Source organism: Heptranchias perlo, chromosome 32 (genome assembly GCF_035084215.1).
Source record: "Heptranchias perlo isolate sHepPer1 chromosome 32, sHepPer1.hap1, whole genome shotgun sequence".
NCBI classification, from domain to species: Eukaryota; Metazoa; Chordata; class Chondrichthyes; order Hexanchiformes; family Hexanchidae; genus Heptranchias; species Heptranchias perlo.
In genome coordinates this window covers 25,616,328-25,637,322 of record NC_090356.1, presented here as the reverse complement: position 1 = coordinate 25,637,322, position 20,995 = coordinate 25,616,328, and the positions used below count along the sequence as shown (strand labels likewise).

Sequence of the window (20,995 nt, the reverse complement as noted above, 5' to 3'; positions counted from 1 at the left end):
GGTATATTGGCCTTGGAAGGGGTACAGCGCAGATTCACCATAATGATACCGGGGCTAAATGGGCTAAATTATGTGGACAGGTTGCATAGACTAGGGTTGTATTCCCTCGAGTACAGAAGATAAAGGAGTGATCTAACTGAGGTGTTTAAGATGATTAAAGTATTCGATAAGGTAGAAAGAAACTATTTCGTCTGGTGGGGGAGTCTAGAACATGGGGGGGCATAACTTTAAAATTACAGCTAGGCCATTCAGGAATGATGTCAGGAAACACTTCTTCACACAAAGGGTAGTGGGAAGCTGGAACTCTCTCCCCAAAAAGCTGTTGAGGCTGGGGGTCAAGTGATAACTTCAAAACTTTGATTGATAGATTTTTGTTAGGCAAGGGTATTAAGGGTTAAGGAACCAAGGCGGGTAAATGGAGTTAAGATACAGATCAGCCATGATCTAACTGAATGGCGGAACAGGCTGGTGGGAGTGAATGGCCTCCTCCAGTTCCTTTGTTCCTATAACTGTGTAAAGTGTATATTATTAGATAATATATACAGAAGAGTCACATATTTGTAACAAGACATTTTATTTAAAATATACTAGCGTTATGCATTTGTAAGTCAGAGTTAGATATATATATATATATATACACACATACATATAGCCAATGTATATGTATAAAATTGCTTTGCATCTCTGCCATTTCTGTAATGCAGAATATATGGTCTAATACACCCAAGGGATTATTCCATGTCTATAGCACAGAGTCACTTGTCTGTGGAGTTGTCCACAGTCACTCTGAATAGAAGGTTTGTTACATACAAGATGGTGACAGCGTTGGGAGACAGACTTCTTCACTCCATACAGCTACCTAGAGGCCAGACTGTGTAACTACATTGTGTCAGCTGGTGTAGCAAAATTGACAAGGAAATGTTGACATAACAATTTACAATGGGAAATGTTGACACAAAAGCACAACCAAAAATTGTGACTGCAGGAAGTGCGCACCCTGTGCAAGATTTTTAATTTTATAAAATATAGTTATAGTCATTCTATAACATATTATATTATATAATTGATTTTGCAGTCATTTACCAGAATATAATACAATCAGTTGTATTAGCATAGATTCGATCTTAGACAGATGCAATGAACATTGTATCTTTGTAAGATTGAACCTATAATTAAGCAATATGTACTGATGGTGTTATACTTTGGAAATTGACTACAGGCTGTTACTCGATAGACTGGCACTAATTAAATCATAATCACTGATTACTCGGTTAGAACATCATAAACCACCTGCAGGACCCAGGTGGTTAATGACCAGCGGAGCACACACCAGTGATGGCATCGATTTACATGACGGCAAAGCATCTCCACAATAAACTGTCACCACGCGCCCCCCCCCACCCCGGCTCTCTGCACCATTCATAAAATCAAAAGAAAAGTCAAGGATGGAAGAGGCCATCCAGCCCATTGAAGTTGATCCCTCTGGTACCTTAAAGCTCCCATAGTTGTATCCAGATGTTCTTTCAAAAAGTCTTAATGTTTTTGGCTCTAATGACCCTGCCTGGCAGATTATTCCAGATATTTATCAATTTTTAAGTAGAGAAGTTCTCCCTGATTTAAATTTACTTTTATTACTGATTTCCCAATTTAAATTTATAGAGAGATTTGCATCTATATAGCACCTATCACATCTCAGGGCACCTCAAAACGCTTCACTGTCAATGAAGTACTTTTGAAGTGTAGTCACCATTGTAATAGAGGGAGATGCGTCAGCCAAATTGCACACAGCAAGGTCCCACAAACAGCAACGACCAGAGTTTAGAAGAATGAGAGGTGATCTTATTGAAACATATAAGATCCTGAGGGGATTTGAAGGGGTAGATGCTGAGGGGATGTTTCCCCTTGTGGAAGAGATTAGAACTAGGGGCACAGTTTAAAAATAAGAGGTCTTCCATTTAAGGCAGAGATGAGGAGAAATTCTTTCTCTCAGAGGGTTGTGAGTCTGTGGAACTCCCTTCCCCAGATAGCGGTGGAGGCAGGATCATTGAATATTTTTAAGGCTGAGTTAGATAGATTCCTGATTAACAAGGGAGTCAAAGGTTATAGTAGGTAGACGGGAAAGTAGGGTTGAGGTCACAATCAGATCAGCAATGATCTTATCAAATGGCAGAGCAGGCTCAAGGGGCCGAATGGCCTGCTCCTGCTCTTAACTCGTATGTTCATATGTATAATCAGTTTGTTAATGGTGTTGGCAAAGGATAAATATTGACCAGGACACCGGGAGATCCCCTCTAGTCTTTTTCAAATGGTGCCGTGGGATTTTTTACATTCATCTGAGAGGGCAGATGGGGCCTCGGTTTAACATCTCATCTGAAAGCTGGCAACTACAACAATGCAGCAGCCCCTGGGTGCTGCACTGTAGTGTCAGCCTAGATTATGAACTCAACAACAACTTGCATTTATATAGGACCTTTAACGTAGAAAAATATCCCAAGTTGCTTCACAGAAGTTCAATCAGACAAAGGTCAACACCAAACCCATGGTGATATTAGGAGGGGTGACTAAAAGCTTGGTCAAAGAGATGGGTTTTAGGTAAGGTCTAAAAGGAGAGATATAGGGAGGGAATTCCAGACGTTAAGGCCTAGACATCTGAAGGCACAGCCACCAATGGTGGGTCAAAAGGATTTAAGATGCATAAGAGATCAAAGTTGGAGGAATGCAGTCTCTGAACTGGGGCTTGAACCCACAATCTTCTGCCTCAGAGGCAAAAAATGTTGTCACTGAGTCAAGGCCGACACCTTATGTTCTTTAGTCCTGCTTTCCTGGCTTAATTTGAAATATATTCCAGGTTTTCTCAATCAGTAGCATTTGACATGTTATACAGCTCTATGAGGTCCACTCAAAGTCGCCTTCTCTACACTCTATAAGCCCCTTTTGAGCCATGAGAAAATATCAATAGTTTTCAACTAAACAAATACAGAAAACATCACATGGCAGAAATTCTGAGGTTCTGCTGCAGGCAGAGAGCCTTCCTGGATCCAAGAGTGGGCCATCTGCTACAACATTCTTCATCATGTGTTGACTTCTAGCCAACTTCTAAGGCAGTAGTAGAGCCTTGCAATTTCAACCTTCAGTTCTCTGTCTGACCCTAAGTGGTGCCCATTTTTGACATGGTTAAAAAGTGTTTGAGAGAAACAGAAAATTACAGTCCCGATTTTAACCTAAACCGCCCAGCGAGAATGGGGCGGGCAGCCGATTTAAGCCTTGCTCGATTTTTGTTTCCGTTGAAGTCAATGGAGCGTAAAATCGGATGGGGTGTAAATTGGTCGTTTGAACTGAACCTGCCTTGTTCTCACCAGGCAGTTTAGGTTAAAATCAGAGTTCATATTTCAACCTGTTGTATTAACGCAAGTACAATCTTTATATAAGAAAATTCCTTGTAAGATTTTTAAATATAAAAGTTTGCACCCAGTCCTAATAATTTCCCATTTATAATCAGGAACGGTGTATTTCAGTCCAGATATACAGAACTCTTTGTCTATCCTGACCTATTGCAGGTAACGTAATGTAGGTTACCACTCGGATTGTAGAAGCTCGAAAGCTCGACTCAAGCTTGAGTTTGAACTCAAACTTTATCCTGCATGGAACTTTCTATTTACTCCCCTACAATTCTCTCGCTCCTGTCCTGAAGGTGTTGACTTACGCTGGGTGTTGTGTGGTCCTATGGGTGTTGTCTACCCACCAGTATCTTGCCCAAGTGCCCATTCTTTAATTGTACATTTTCACTGTGAGTGTTGGAAGGCTGTTTGACTGTTGAAGGCATCACGGCTGAGCCCAATCCTCTCCTCATCGAACATCCCCCATATGTAAACTTTACAGCTGTAGTTCCAAGATAGCAAATCAGGACAGGGAACCCTGGCCAATTTATTTCCTTTCCTGAAGCATACTACTGTGCATAGACCAAATGTTGAACCTGAGATTTCCTGGTCTGTGGGGCTCACCACCACATTGTAGTGTTCAGCGCCACTTTAAGAAACAATCATGATCTTCGTTAGGAAGTGTTCGTGTGACGGGATGGGAGAGAGAGGGCTGGATTTCCTAATCCCGGCCAGACAGGGTCAGGTGGGACCATTGCCCAACGTCCCAAACCCCGTCATGATCCCGGCCCAGTTTCCTGGGTCGGAGGTCATTAGGTATTCATGGTTGGCTCCCTGTGAGATTCCACCAGCAAGCCAGGGCCTGCCATCGACCCTCAGGAAAATGAAGGCAGTGGCGTTATTAAAGGGGCCACAAGGCCCCCAAAGACTGGACCACTGGGACTGAGGCCTTCAGCTGGTAAGCAATTGGAGGAAGAAGAGGCCTCTACTAGGCCTTCTCCCTCTATTTGACGCATTTAGGACACTTCCTCCTGGTGCCCTGACCTACCGCCATGATTCACATTGCAGCAGTGTGAATGGCAATGGATGGGAAGGAAATGGGATGGGGACCTGGGCCTCACCCTCCTGCCAACATTTACTGACAGCGGGTAGAGAAGAAAGGTCAGCAGGGGTCGTCCCAGCAGGGGCTGCAAGAGGGAAATTGAGGTCGGGGCACTGAGGTGACGGTAGGCCTCACTGCCAAATTTCACCCCCTCTTCTGATTTCACCCCAAACTGTCGGAGGGAGATGTGTGCTGAGTGCAGGGACTGTTAGCAACTCTGATGGATTAGATCTTATTGTAGATCTTGACTTTGTACCATAGTGTAAAATGGGCGATAGCGAGTTGGCAGCCCGTTTTACATTGAAGTCAATAAGAATAAAAATGCCGACTTGCTATCACCCGTTTTACACTGTCGCACAAAGTCAAGATCTATCCCAGTGTGTGTTCATGGGTAGTTCTTGTATTAAACCTGTACAACTAAAGAGTAGAAGTTGGACTGAGCCTCCATCATAAGGCGAGCAGTGCAGTTACCCATCAAGGGGGCTATTAGGGACTGTTCGATATATCTATGTTTCTGGTGTTATTTTGCTAATGAAAACAGAGAGGAATTACTTTGAGACTTTGCTGTGGTATTTTCCCAGAAGCAGATGGGCTGTTCTTAAAAAAAAAATTTACCCAAAGTACCCATTTTGAATCAATGTTTAAATTATTGTCTTGTGTATTTTCTCTTTGGGAAATGCACCTTTGTCTAAGCTCGATGCTCTAACTCATTTCCACAAAGAGATACTTCATCAGAGAAATTTGGTAGGCGTGACACCAGACCAACCAACGCTGGTGGGCCCACAGCACGTTCATCGAGGACATCCAATCTCAGGCAGACATAGGCGGACAGCACACAATGCAAGGTAGAAAAATGCACGCACAGCACTAATACAGTGAGCACTAGTGACCAGGCAGTAGCCACACTCTCCAGCATTGGTTGGCTGGAGATTATCAAACAAAAGCAAGACAAAAAAAATATGTATATATATATAGACGTTGAATAAAAAGATTTGAATATTTGAAATCTCCTTTTTCTTTCACTTTATGAAAACTGCATCTTTTTTGCTCTCGAAATTCTTCATGTGCTATAGACGGTATTTGGAAGCAATCTGATGTCTGGCCCAGCTTTGGGTTGGCTCCAGGGCTGAGTCCTAAATTTGGTTCTCCACTGTCTATTAACAACTAATTAACAGTAGCGGTGCAGACATTTAGCCTTTAATGGAGGATATTTCAGCTGGCGTTGTGCGATCAACTGAATTTAGGATATCTGACTTCAAATCAATGCAGGGCATGTGAGGCACAGCTGGTTTATCCTAATTTCTTTCAGACATGGTGCTTTTTTTTCTGAATCAACAAAAACAAAATTAAATATGAAATGGATTGCTGTACGCTGAATATAGTGTCCAGATGTTCATAAGTAAAGCAAGCTGCAGACAATTAGGAGAGAAACAAGTAGCTAGACCCCATTTTGGGTTGAGTCATTGGCAATTGCAAACATAGGCCAAGTGTTAACCCATTTGCTCAGCAGGTAAATTTTTCCTCTGAGTTATTTTCCAAAGTGGCAGTTCCTAATAAGGGCAAAGTGGTACAGTGAAATGACAACATGGGCAGAGCCAGTATGAACAATGACTTTGTCAAATTGTACTGTGGCTGTTCTTTACCAGAACAAATCAGCGGTTGGCCTGCACATCACTAGTAATCCATTAACACTTCGTCATTTTCATCTTCTGCGTAAAACACACACAGAGAAAGGAAATCAGATAAGAGAAGGTTGCCCCATCACTTTGCACCATTTTACACTATTTGCACATTGATCCGCAGTCTTAATGTAACTGACAGTTACACCAATACCCTTGAATCTTCTAACATGATCATCCCAGGCACATGGTGCAAATGGCTGGGCAATTTCAAATGTAAATGTGGCAGCAATTAAATCTAAGGATGTGACAACAGAGTTTTTTTTAAAAAAAGAACGTACCATGTAATGCTGCTAATCATGGGGAAAGTTTGCTCTCTAAGTTTTCTGTAACAAAATTGTTCTTTTTAAACAGGTTTGTGATTTCATTAAACAGAGTGCACAAAGTAAATCTTCCCCCTCCCTCCATATGAATACGTTTAAATTGCTGGGGTAGAAGAACAACCCTCTCCATGATTGTTTTAAAGCATTTGTATGATCACTAACATTATGAAAATTGCAAAAAGAAAATTCTTCATGAATTTGCTCCCATATCTTACAATATTGTGTCATCGCTAACTAACACATTAACAAACGGTCAGTAGATTAAGTAACTGTACAATTAGTCAACCACACAAAACAATAATGTCTGCACCTCTACGTTCTAGCATAGTATCCACTTATCTCTTTAACAAATGCAATACTACTGATTTCCTGTCACTTCCATTGAATTGTATTAAATTGTTACTGGGCAATGCAGCGTATAATGAAATAGTCCATTGCTCAGAAGGGCAGCTAGTTGTTAAATATGAACAAGGGAAGCCTGTAACTAAAATATGTTCACCAGCAATTGGTTTAGAAACAACATAAGGATGCATTCCTCTAGAGATTGGTCATATTATAATAACTACCTTAAAGCAACATGTCTGTGGGATCACAGGATTCACAACCAAATATCACTGATGGTAATAACAGCAGAGGAATGCATAACACATGTGATACTCCTTTGCTAGTTTAGCAGAGGTATCAAACCGTTGAAAATAAATGGGTTAAAATGTCTGCTTTAAACTAACAGACGAAGGAATGTCATACGAAGGTGTTAAGTGTTCCTCTGCTAATATCGGTCATTTCTGGGCTGTAGTGTTTTGAATATCTTTTTTTGAGGTGTTGATGGAAAGAATATTAAAATTTATTGTATGATTTCTGACCGACTCGTGTTTAAAGTCTCGTTGCTGACCAAGTTGGCTGAGGATACAAATTCATCATTCTCCACAGGCCTGTTGCCCAAATATGTTCGTTATAGTGAAACCAAGGGGATAAGTTTAACCTAACTCGCCAGGCGGGAAACTTACTTCAATGGAGTAAAATCGGGCAGTGCGTAAAACCAGTGTTGCACCTGATCTGGTCAGTTTCCCGGCGGGCAGGTTAGATTAAGATTACCCTCCAAATCTCAGCAAAGGACACAGTCTTATTTGTACTAATATATTGGTGTAGACATATCTTGCTTACATGCTTCAATTTTTTTTTTAAAAACCAGCTTGCTAAAACAGATGAACAATCTTTGATGAACAGGAACACATACACCTAGGGTACAGCATGCACCACGTATTTTACAGTTTTAACAAAACCTGTGTCAGCATATTGAAAGAAAAAACATACATAACCAACAAATGGATGATTCTTGATTGCAACATTTGGTGTTAGGTGACATAGCTTTGTACAACGTCATGTACCACAACATTTTAGGCCAAGATTAAGTATGACTGTATTTCAGAACAGAAAGTGTTTTGTTTTTCAATTGCTATAATTTACCGATCATGGAATAAGAGTTGCTAATCTGTTTAAACTGATTGTGTTTAACGGATGACCCTGATCTGCTTCTATTGTTTTAAATCAGTTCCATCATTCCTGAAAACAGCCAAGATCAATAATGAATATGATAAAAGAATGAAGTGAGGAAAATAAAGGGGTGAGGGTTTGAAAAAGGAACATTGCTGCAGATAGTCCAGCAGCCCATTTTGACAGCACATTTCTTCTGTGCATTTATTTTTCTTCCTCCTCCAATTTTCTCCCCTTTTTTCCTTAAGGCGCTAACTCTTGTTGGGGTACAGTTCCACAGGAGACAGCAGCCCCAGTGACTCAAACGTGAGTCCCGTAGGGGGTTGTTGACATGTTGTTGAGACTGTGGGAGCCATCATTGCAGGGCCCTATCCTGTCCGCCCATGTACTTTCTAGCAGAATTTGCCAAATGGAATCAAGAGCGAGGACTGGGGCTGAATTTTTTCCGCTAACTTAGCATAGACTGGAGATGGAGCCTGCAACGTTGCTGTACGGTTTCCTTGAGCATCACAATGGGCCAACCGGAGGCTATAGTTTTAAGGATGTGATATTTGATTAGAGTTGGACAGTGAAAGGTTTGAATAAATAAGAATGCAAATGATTCAGTTTTGATTATTTTTTAGTAAATCTGCAGCTGCAGTGCGCAGCTATTTATTGTGAGGTTATAGTCCCATTGGCCTCATCACCATTGATTCCTGATCTGTATTGTCAACTCACCATGAACACATGCCAGTCATTATTCCCAAAACTGAGGTAAAGAACTTACGTACACATAATTTAGATGTATTATTATACATATTATGGAAAATAAAGGATGTGTGAAGAGAGGTCTAGCGGTCCTATAAATGTTAATGGGTGTTCTTCCCAATGCCCACACAGAGTTCAAAACTAATTCACGACCCTGTATACATCTATAATTCATCTCATTTGTACATTATTCTACATAAAGTAGTCAGACTAACAAAATGGGTACTGAACCAGTGACTATTGACATGTAAGGGTAAACCTTTCAAGGCTACATTCCTGGCACACAGTCCTCATTAGATAGAACTGTGGATCTTAGAATCACACTTAGAGTGTCATCGCCTTATCTCTGACCTGCGCCGGCGTCCAGTAATGCTCCACCTCGCAAAACTTACCCTCTCATCCCCTCAAAGGTTTGGAATAGTGACTGGTGACGATGCTCGTGTGCCAGGAGATGAAAGCAACCTGCCCGTGGTCTCCGTAGAGACGCCATGTCCTTTTATTACCCTGTCCCCGCTGTCAGTCAAGTGCGACAGATAAACCCAATTTTGGCAGCTATCTTTTAGCTGACAGAACAAGGCCCCTGTGGCCTCTTTAAATACAAAGTTGAAATATTCTAAAATAAGTCCATAAGATGACTGTAGAAATTAGGCTGCTTTGTCCTTCACCAAAGCATAGGTTCTATGTATGTCCAGCATTGTCTTGATTAAATAGCAGGAGAATTTCATAAACTGGAAACCCACATTTGAGAACTGTCATTGTTGCCCTCTGGCTCCCTGGTTCTATGACATTTACGTTTCAATTTGATGTGAAGAAACAAATGAGCCCTGAAATTATGAGGCTCCACTCCCAGCGTGGAGTCTCACTCGAATGGGAGCACAAATTGGAGAATCACGTGTGGGAGACAACATGCTGCATTCACAGTGCTCCCATTCTGCCAGCCATTTCTGAATGGAGCAGGTTGGCCACGCTGACTTCGAGTCCCGATTCTCCAATCTGCGTCTCGCCCGATGAGATTCCGCAAAGGTAGCAGAGTCTTAGAGTTTCGGGGTCGTTACTTTCTCCTAGTGATGCTCGTGGTCATCCAGGTGAAGAATGCTATTGGCGGGGAATGGGACACTTTCTATTTCAGGCACCCAATATCAACATCAAACACGCCCATGTCAGATATGCAATATGCCTCAGCCCCACCCTCAGATGAGCCTTCCCTAGTACACGAATGTGCTATTTTCCATTTTCCACACCAGCCATCCTGTGTAGTCTCTGAATGAGGCTGATAATTTAAGTGATAATTCAGTGATTCCATGCTCCAGGGAGCATGGAGCCTGGAATCAGGCCTTCAATGGTGTAGCCCAATCTCCGCCGCACACTCTCCGAGAGCACGGCTCCCTGTTGGGAATGCAAGATCATGAAATCACTCCATGTGTGCCAAGTTGGAAGCGGTGTTCAGGCATGTTCATCAGAAACAGGATTAAGGCTTCCAAAACTCATTTTACATAGGATTATTACAGCTACCACTCAGAGGAAACTTTAACCTATACTATAGGCTGGATTTGAACCCAACTTCTATAGTTGAAAGGCCAGCGTTTAACACACTACCAGAAATAAGGTGTCTATTTTATATCATTCTTTGTTGTCACTTTTCTACATGTAGTTGAATTCTATTAAGTTGCTTTGAAATCTACTGGTGTGAAAAAGATGATTGAAAATGATCCTGATATATTCTGCAGTGTGTCAAAAATACACAAAAAGACATGCTAACATGGTAGCTTGCAATGCAACTAATACATTTTCTAGCTCAGATTAGATATAAAAAGACTTTTTAAAAAAAAACGGTGCTTTTCTAAATGACTGGCCAATGCGCCTGCCAGATCTGTACTGTGTCCAGTAGAGAAGGGAAAGTTTCTGCATCTATACCATTGAAATGTCAAGAATACCATTAGCCTATCCTTGTAGTAGGGAGGGGCTGGAATGTAATAGATCAGATACCTAGAGTCAAGAACATAGTCTTCCCCTGTTAGTTCAGGTAGTTAAGCGAATGAATAGTTGGATCATATAGACCAGAAAGATCACGGTCTTTGCTGATTTAGCCGATCTCAGCCAGGGTGCTACATTAGCCTAAGCACCCGGGTAAAGAAGGCGGAAATTAGTCAGGTTTCCTACTCCTGATCAGGTCTTTAAAATTGTGAAGGGGTTCGATAGGGTAGAAGATAGTCACTAATAAATCCAATAAGAAATTCAGGAGAAACGTCTTTACCCAGAGAATAGTTAGAATGTAGAACTTCCTACCACATGGAGTGGCTGAGGTGATTAGCATAGATGCACTTAAGTATATGAGGGAGAAAGGAATAGAAGGATATGGGGATAGGGGGAGATGAAGAGAGGTGGGAGGAGGCTCATGTGGAGCATAAACACCGGCATAGACCTGTTCCTGTGCTGTAAATTCAATGTAATTCCATGTAATTATTCAGCAACAGCCCCCCTCAACCAGCCTATCTACACTCGCTGTCAGGACTAACACACAAATAACGGGTACCTAGGGGAGGTATCAGAAGGTAAACAACAACTATGTGACTGTACCCCAGCAAGAAGTCAATGCCTTCAGGACTGTAGGGGAGAGGAAAAGATTGATGAGGAAAAGGAAACAGGAAAAGCTGATAGGAAAAAGAAAATTAGACACTGCCAAGAAACTGTCTTTTCGAACTATGCAGGGCGATAGTGTAAGAAAAGTTCAAAGGGCAGCTGGGTATTTCCATACACAACTGAAAAGGACGAGCATGTTAAAAAGAGGAAGTAGCTCCATTGCATTTATAATAGGAGACATAGACTGTACAATGAGCTTTTATAACATGGGAGTCCAGGTGCAACAAGATGTTCCTGCATTTCTCAGGATATATCTGGAAGTGCCCAGCTATCCTTTTAAACCTTTCATGTATTTCTGTACCAGTGCCTTCAAAAGTAAAGGAAAGGGGCAGATTGGTCAAAAGCCATTGTGCAGTTGCCAGTTGCTATGTGAATAATTTGGAAGCAGGTTAGTTACAGTGCCCTGGGACATCCTTTGAATTACAGTACTGTACAGAGGTAGAAGGATGTGCCAAGCACTGATAGTCATATTAATATCACATGGATATTATTATTGGTTTTGGCTATTTCTTGGTAATAATCTGGTCGAGTGCATAAAAAGCTCCTTCTAAGCCTATCCTCTGTTGACGCTGATTACTTTAGTTGGTGTCGGTATATCGTGGTTTGTGGTGTATTGCTGCTGTGCCAAACCATTAACACGACCAAATGTCTTTACTTCTCAGTAATCTTGGAATGATGTATTGCCATTACTGTGTACATGCTTCTGATCTTAACACAACATTCAATTAGCAAGCGTCTTGGTTTGGACTTGTTAACGCAGAGAGCCTTGTTGCTTTCACTGCACTTTCATCTGCCCCTGAGGGGGCCTTGCAGCCAAGTCGCTCTGCCTCAAAGCACAGAATGGAGCTGTAACTTCTGATACTTTGATATTTCCAGTAAAGGGTGGAATCGGACAATATTGATCCAATACCAACATCCCTAATCCCGGCACCGTTACAAGTCTCGGATTTGAACCACTCAACCCCTACCTGTTTTTTCTGAGGGGAGAGGTGTGTACTGTGGCGTCAATCATTTTTTAAAAAGTTTTACCGTGACTGCCTTACCGGTTTCCATTGAACGTGGTTTTATATACTGCAGTCTGGTGTAGGCCCTGGTCGGCATAGACTGGCATTGATGCACGGACGCACTCGTGGGAGCACTGGAGATTCTCGTTGTACGCAGTGAATATGTCCAGGCTGCTTGGCACTCGTGCGGCGGTAAAATCGGTGAGATTTTGGCAACTTTCTTCTTGTTGGTTGATCTTCCGCTGGTGGTTATTTCGGCGCCCGTTCCCACTTTGCGCACAGCTGCAAAACAAACAGACCTGTTCAGTTCAGCAGTATCGAGGACTCCATTTTTAAATATATATGTATAGCAGTCCCAGATCCAAATGAGCTACCGGGTTGCATAAGCAGAGGGGCAGGCTACAAATCTAAAGAGGTTGTTTTGTTGCTTTTTAAGATATTAGTCCCCATCCAGCTTACTGTGGGCAGTTGTGGTCACCCAGTCACAATAAGGGTCTTGCTGCCCTTAGCAGGATGCTAAAGGAAGCAACCAAGATAATTCTCCAACTCTGGCTATACAGATCCCTGAAGGTTCTATCACCTGACCTCCTACCTCTAACTGCCCCGCCCCCACGCTCCCACCATTGGTTGCCCGACATTTCCGTCCTCATGGTGCACTACCTTCCTACACCAATCAAAAAGTGAACAGACTCTTCATTAACAGATTGGATGATTCTTCACTGTCGGTCAACAGCCTTTTTTTCCATGTCTGATATTTGTATAACTAATAAACAAAAGTGATTAAAGAATTTTTTTTAAAACATTCTTTTTTAATGCCCCTATAATTTATCTCCTGGTTTGCTCGCAGCAGTGGCCTGGAGATTAGTCTTTAATTCCTGGAGACTCCACGACAATCCTGGAGGGTTGGCAACCCTCATGTACAACCTGAACAAGTTGGGCTGCTTCTCCTTGGGAAATGAACTTCAAAGTGAAGCTTTCCAGGTTGTGAAAGGAATTGGCAAAGTTGATTGAGGTGAATTTTTCAATATGGTGAAGAATTCAAATACCAAGAGGCAGGAGTTAGGAACAAGAAGTCTCAAATTAAAGCTGAATTTAAAAGTAGATTGCTAGGTTATGGAGGAACTTTCTTACATCCTTTAAAACACTACAACACTGTTTATAATTCTACATCATAGTGAAGGCATAATAAAGACATAACAGGACAGGACAATATTTTATTAGAAGCTAGACTGATTAGAATTAGACAACATGCTATGACTCCACTTAAGTGTCCGTGTGCGAAATTTATCTTTGAAGCTGGTCTGAGAGGTCAGCGGGGGGAGCCAGGGAGGCAAAGGAACAGAAAGAGTTGAGCCAGGAAGGTTCTCTGATAGAGAAAAAAGCTACAGGCAGAAATTAAGAAGGAAAGCTATGAATAAGAAACCATAGCTTCTTCTGGTTTGTTCAAAGGTAGCCATGGAGGCTTCAGAATGGAAGAGACAATTGGACTGTAAACCTTGCTGTAGCTCCTTCCCTCTATGTCCATTCTATTCATACCTCAGATGCCTACTAATTATCTTGCATTCGGTCAATGTTCCATGTGTTAGTTGGTTAACTCCCACCCTCCTACCTCAGTGTATCAATACTGGTGTAAATTTGTATCCATAGTGATGTGAAGGAAGTTCCTTCATAGACTATTTTCCTCTGAGCTAGAAATGTTTTTATGATTGATATCTACAGTCTGCATACTAAAAATGGCAGAACAATGTCTTGAAGCTCTGCAGTCTTTCCTAGTTTGTTACGAACTAAACTTAATGACAAAAATACCACATTCAGGATTGTGATCCCCTGCTTGGATATTCTGCTAATTCCGAGCTTTATTCTTGTTTTCTCCCACTGGAGAGCAAGAGCAAGGGATAACGTTGCATTCACCGTGGTAATGAAAGCCCTCTATTAAAATTATAAGCTCTTTTCAGCAAGAGACAATCACTGACAAATCTCAAAGAAAGCCCGTGAAGAGAGAAAGAGAAAGAGAAAAAAAGAGAGAAATATAGAAAAAGAGGGATAAGAAAAAACTGGGAGAAATACGTTAAAGGTTCTCCCCTGTGGTTCATGTGACAGATACAGCTTCTTATGTTTCTATTTTTAACGTGAGGCCTCAGGTATAGAGTTCGTGACTGAAAATCTCACACATCGGATCTATCCAGTGTTGGCAGCATTTTCTAAAACTAGTTGTACCCTGCAAGTGACTTGTACCATCTGCGTTATGATATTTGGAGCCCCAAGTCCATAATAACCTTTTGACATTAAATCTGAACCTACTCTCCCCTCTCACGTTCCCAATGTAACCAGCTGTCCTTAGGGTTTCCCTTGTTTGGGAACATAGGATTTACTGATGGATTTTCAAAACACAGCCTGCAACAAGTTTTTTTTGGAAAAGAAGCTGTTTCAATTACAGTGTATTTGTATTAATTGACTGCTTTAATCAGGATGGATTTGAAAGCCAGGGTGACAGTTGGGAATGCCTTAATTGGCGTCAGTGCTGCTGAGCTAGGAATGGGATAAAACACAGCCAAGGTTCTCGCCGCTGATTGCGACCCGTGAAGTAGGCTGGAAATTCCATCTCTGAGCATCACATGTGAAAACGATTGGCATGGCCGTGATGCCCTCTACAAATAGCATGCTGGCACTCACCGTCCACACTCGCTGCCCGCGCCCCCTGCCCGCACTCGCTGACCACACTGGCTGTCCGCATTCCCTGCTCTCAACTCTTGTCCGCACATTCTTCCCGCACTCCCTGCCCGCACTCGCTGAAAGTTTTGGGAACCATAGGTCCAAGGTCACCTGTTCCTCCCAAGCATGCTACACTTACTACGTGTCATATCTCAAATTACAATTTTTATTTGGGAGAGTCTTGTCCCTTGAAGCCCTGACAAGGATGGTACCCAAAAATTTTATGTTGATGAACAAACAATAATCGTACAACTATAATATGATGAATTGGGAGCATTGGTTTGTATTGCAATGTACCTCGGGTATACTGATTAACAGGCTGTGTGTCAATGTATTTATTAGAGTACCAAGAATCATTAACAGTGTTCAATCAACACACAAAAAAACAGACAGGATTGATGTACATTGATAGCTGAGGTCCAGGGGCTCTCACCTGTTCTCCCAGCTGAGGGACATCGCGTGTAGGATGGACCCCACCCAGGAAGGAAACAAAAGGAGAAAAAAGTTTGAGAATGATCCAAAGGAATTTCCAGTTTAATACTGAGTTGATCTTTTCCTCACCTTCTGGTTCACAGCTTCCCTTGATCCGAAAAAAAATACACAGTTTGTGTAGTAACCCTCCCATCAATGCTCAACTGTCAAACCCAGCAGCATGTTAATGTTGTAGAGTTGAATATGCAATATAGCATCAATAGTGAGTGGTAACCTATTGCAAAACAAATCCTGTAACAGTCTCCTTCCTGTCACATGGCGGTGAAGTGTGACAGTGAGTACCATCATTACTGTGAACCACAATTACCTTCCTCACTGATCATAAGCTGATATCCAAGATGTCACATCGACATCTGTAATTGGCTATGTAAGATACCCCAACATCTGTCATTCTCTATGTAACACATTACAGCCATCTGTCATTCGTTTTTGTTAGGTGACGGTATCAAGGGATATGGAGCTAAGGTGGGTAAATGGAGTTGAGGTGCAGATCAGCCGTGATCTAACTGAATGGTGGAGCAGGCTCGAGGAGCTGAATGGCCTACACCTGTTCCTATTATCTATGTGACATGCCCTAACATCTGTAATTCTCGATGTCACATACCCCAACATCTGTCATTCTCTATGTCACATACCCCAACCATTTGTCATTTTCTATGTAACACATCCCAGCCATCTCTCATTATCTATGTAATATACTCCATAGAATCATAGAATCATACAGCACAGAAGGAGGCCATTCGGCTCATCGTTCCTGTGCCAGATCTTTGAAAGAGCTCTCCAATTAATCCCACTCCCCTGCTCTTTCTCCATAGCCCTGCAAATTTTTCCTTTTCAAGTATTTATCCAATTACCTTTTGAAAGTTACTATTGAATCTGCTTCCACCGCCCTTTCAGGCAGTGCATTCCAGATCATAACAACTCGCTACCTAAAAAAAATTATCCTTATCTCCCCTCTGGTTCTTTTGCCAATTACCTTAAATCTGTGTCCTCTGGTTACCGACCCACCTGCCAGTGGAAACAATTTGAACACCCCGATTAAATCTCTGCTTAACCTTCTCAGCTGTAAGGAGAACAACCCCAGTTTCTCTAGTCTCTCTGCATAACTGAAGTCCCTTATCCCTGTTACCATTCTAGTAAATCTCCCCTGCACCCTTTCCAACGCCTTGACATCCTTCCTAAAGTGTGGTGCCGAGAATTGGACACAATACTCTAGATGAGGCCTAACAGTGATTTATAAAAGTTTAGCATAAGTTCCTTGCTTTTGTACTCTATGCCATTATTTATAAAGACAATATGCTTTTTAACACCTTCATCAACTTGTCCTGCCTTCTTCAAAGATTTGTATATGTGAACTCCTAGGTCAATGTAACATTCTCCAGCTATCTGTAATTCTCTATGTAACATACCTCAACATCTGTCATTCGCTATGTTGCATATCATATCTGATCTTCTCTATGTAACATACCCCAACATCTGTTATTCTCTATGTAACAAACCACACCTGTTATTTTCTATGTAATATACCTCACCTATCTGTCATTCTCTCTGTAGCATACCCCACCATCTGTCATTATGTAACATACTCCAGCCATCTGTCATTCTCTATGTAACATACCCCAACATCTGCCTTTCTCTGTGAAACATACTCCAGCCATCTATAATTCTCTATGTAACATACCCGAGCCATCTGTTTTGCTGTGTAACATACCCCAAAGTCTGTCTTTCTCTATAACCACATAGAAACATACCTTAACGGCACTGGGACCAATTCTGGGCGACCTGTACAGGCCGGTCGGGTTGCACCTCAATGGAGCTGGGACCAATGTCCTCGCGGGGAGATTCACTAGTGCTGCGGGGGGGTTTAAACTAAATTGGCAGGGGGATGGGCACCAGGATGTATCATTGGAAAGGAGAAACAAGGTGCACAAAGGTTTGGGATAGAAAGATAGCACTAGAGCAAGAAATAGTACAATAGTAGATGGGACCAGACTAAGAGAGAATACAAGAAAGTCTAAAATAGGTTTACAGTGCATGTGTATCAATGCAGGAAGCGTGTTAAACAAGGGTGGAGTGCTGCAGGCACAAATGAGCCATATAGGAATATGATGTTGTGGCAATAGCAGAGACCTGACTCAAAAAAGGGCAGGATTGGGTACTAAATATTCCTAGATACAAGGTGTTCAGGAAAGTTAGGGAAGGGAAGAAAGGAGGAAGGGGGTGGCAGTATTGATTAAGGAGAATATTGCAATGCTGGAGAGAGAGGATGTCCTGGAGGTTACAGAATCTGTCAAGGACATAATCTATTTGGTTAGAGTTAGGAAACAATAGAGGTGCCATTACACTACTGGGTGTATTCTATAGGCCACCAACTAGTGGGAAGGAGATAGAGGAGCAAATTTGCAGGGAAACTATTTAAGCTGGGGTTGTTCTCCTTGAAACAGAGAAGGTTGAGAAGAGATTTAATAGAGGTACTCTATTAAATAGGTGCAAAAGCCATAGAGTAGTGATAATGGGGGACTCCAACTTAGCTAACAAAGACTGGGATAGTAATAATGTAAGGGGAAAAGAGGAGGAGGAATTTTTGAAGTGTGTAAACAGTAAACAGGTAGTAAGAGGAGGGGTGGGGCCGATCAGGGACCAAAAAGGAGATCTACTCATCGAGGCAGAGGGCATGGCCGAGGTACTAAATGAGTACTTTGATCTGCCTTTACCAAGGAAGAAGATGCTGCCAGAGTCTCAGTAAAGGAAGATGTAGTTGAGATACTGGATGGGCTAAAAATTGATAAAGAGGAGGTACTAGAAAGGCTAGCTGTACTTAAAGTAGATAAGTCACCCGGTCCGGATGGGATATATCCTAGGTTGCTGAGGGAAGTACGGGTGGAAATTGCAGTGGTACTGGCCATAATCTTCCAAACATCCTTAGATATGGGGGGGGGGTGTCAGAGGACTGGAGAATTGCAAATGTTACACCCTTGTTCAAAAAAGGGTGTAAGGATAAACCCAGCAACTACAGGCCAGTCAATTTAACCTTGGTGGTGGGGAAACTTTTAGAAACGATAATCCGGGACAGAATTGGCAGTCACTTGGACAAGTGTGGATTGAATAGGGAAAGCCAGCATGGATTTGTTAAAGGGAAATCATGTTTAACTAACTTGATAGAGTTTTTTGATGAGGTAAGAGCGAGGGTCGATGAGGGCAATGTGGTTGATGTGGTGTATATGGACTTTCAAAAGACGTTTGATAAAGTGCTGCATAATAGGCTTGTCATCAAGATTGAAGCCCGTGGAATAAAGGGAGTAGTAGCAGCAAGGATATAAAATTGGCTCAGTAACAGGAAGCAGAGAGTAGTGGTGAACGATCGTTTTTCGTATTGGAGGGAGATGTACACTGGTGTTCCGCAGGGGTCGGTACTAGGACCACTGTTTTTCTTGATATGTATTAATGACTTGGACTTGGGTGTACAGGGCACAATTTCCAAATTTGCAGAGGACACAAAACTTGGAAGTGTTGTGAACAGTGAGGAGGATAGCGATAGACTTCAAGAGGATATAGACAGGCTGGTGGAATGGGCGGACACGTGACAGATGAAATATAACTCAGAAAAATGTGAAGTGATACATTTTGGTAGGAAGAATGAGAAGAGGCAATATAAATTAAAGGGCACAATTCTAAACATAGATTTAAGGTGATTGGCAAAAGAACCAAAGGTGACATGAGGAAAAACTTTTTATGCAGCAAGTGGTTAGGATCTGGAATGCACTGCCAAGGTGGGTGGTGGAGGCAGATTCAATCGTGACTTTCAAAAGGGAACTGGTTAAGTACTTGAAAGGAAAAAAATTGCAGGCCTTCGGGGATAGGGCAGAGGAGTGGGACTAGCTGGATTGTTCTTGCATAGAGCCGGCATGGACCCGTTGGACCGAATGGCCTCCTTCTGTGCTGTAACCTTTCTATGATTCTGAGTCTAACATCTGTCTTTCTCTTTATAATATTCCCCAGCCATGTATTATTCTCTATGTAACATACCCCAACATCTGTCATTATCTATGTAACCCACTTTCAGCTATCTATTCTGTAACATAATTGCTCCTATTTTTGATGTAATATACTACCAGTTGTCTGTTATTTCCTGAGTAACTCATGAAGATATGTTATTCTCCATGAAACATTCTTCCAGCTATTTATTATTCTTTATGTAACCTGCTCTTGGGTATTAGTTTAGACCTGTTATTACTTTTGCCTCTGAGTCATAAGCTTGTGCGTTCAAATCTCACTCCAGAATATGAGTACATAATGTAAGCTGATACTTCAGTGAAATAGTGCATCGTTAGAGATGCTGACGTTTGGAAGAAAGCTAAATTGAAGCCTTATCTGCCTGTTTAGGGAAATATTAAAGATTCCATGTTACTTTATGAAGAAGAGCAGGGAGTTCTCCTGCTGTCCTGGCTGACATTCAACCCTTTATTAAGATCATCAAAAAAAAGATTAATTATTCATTAATTTAATTGTTGTTTGTGGGATCTTGCTGTGTGCAAATTGGCTGTCCACATCTGCCTACATAACAGTCACTGTAAAGAGTAAGTGAAATATTTTGAGACATTTATCAGAGAAGTGATAAGCTGCTATATTTTCTCCTCTGTAACACACTCCCAGGTCTCTCAGTGATATTCTGTCTGTGGTACCTGATATTCTGTTCATAAGACACTCTCGGCTATGAGCTTAGATAGCAGGAGTTCAGCAAGCTCCATGGTTGCAGGGGGTATCATAGCTGAGCCCAATGCTATCCCTATCCAGCCTCCACAAGAGCACATTCCAGCAGGAGTCACTGGTTGCCAAAAAGGAGTGGGACCCTGGTTGAATCTTCACTTTCCTTGCTCAGTAGGACTGAGGCAAATTTTAGCACTAAGATCAGCCAACTCCAACATTTTAAAATCTAAATACAAGAATATTAAAATCCTACAATTGAAACAAAGAACAATAATGATACTGAGACAAGATGAACGATGCAAACATGTTCACGACAGAATTACAAATAACAATGAGGTGATCCACTTCTTCTCCACTGATTACATTCTATCCAGTTTATATTTCAACAGTCCCTATTGTGCGGCCCTGTCTATATTTCACCTTGCTTGATGCTACTTCTACACTACGTGCTCAACCGAGGCTGAACCTTGTTTACCTCTGTGTACAATGCCCCCACGTTCACTTAGTCAATCCTTTGTTGCTCCATCTGTTTACCCCACATATGCACTGGCACAGCATGGTGCAGGATATACACCACGCTTGCACTAATAAGGAATCAGAATCTTTGGTTGATGAGATGGCTTAAAAAGGTCCATGACTCATGTGCATGTGTGAGCCTCAGAATATATGGAAGGATAGTCACACGGAGAGTATTACTGAAATGAGGATTCACCAAAAT

The 20,995-nt window shown here is 41.8% G+C and overlaps 1 protein-coding gene across 1 annotated transcript in view; it reads right to left on the bottom strand.

Moving 5' to 3' along the window:
* Positions 1-20,995, bottom strand: part of ajap1 (adherens junctions associated protein 1) — a 104,806-nt gene that overhangs the window by 27,181 nt on the left and 56,630 nt on the right. The window contains exon 6 of the mRNA XM_067970057.1: positions 12,406-12,648. Coding sequence (XP_067826158.1) covers positions 12,406-12,648 — 243 coding nt within the window. The remainder of the gene's footprint in view (positions 1-12,405; positions 12,649-20,995) is intronic.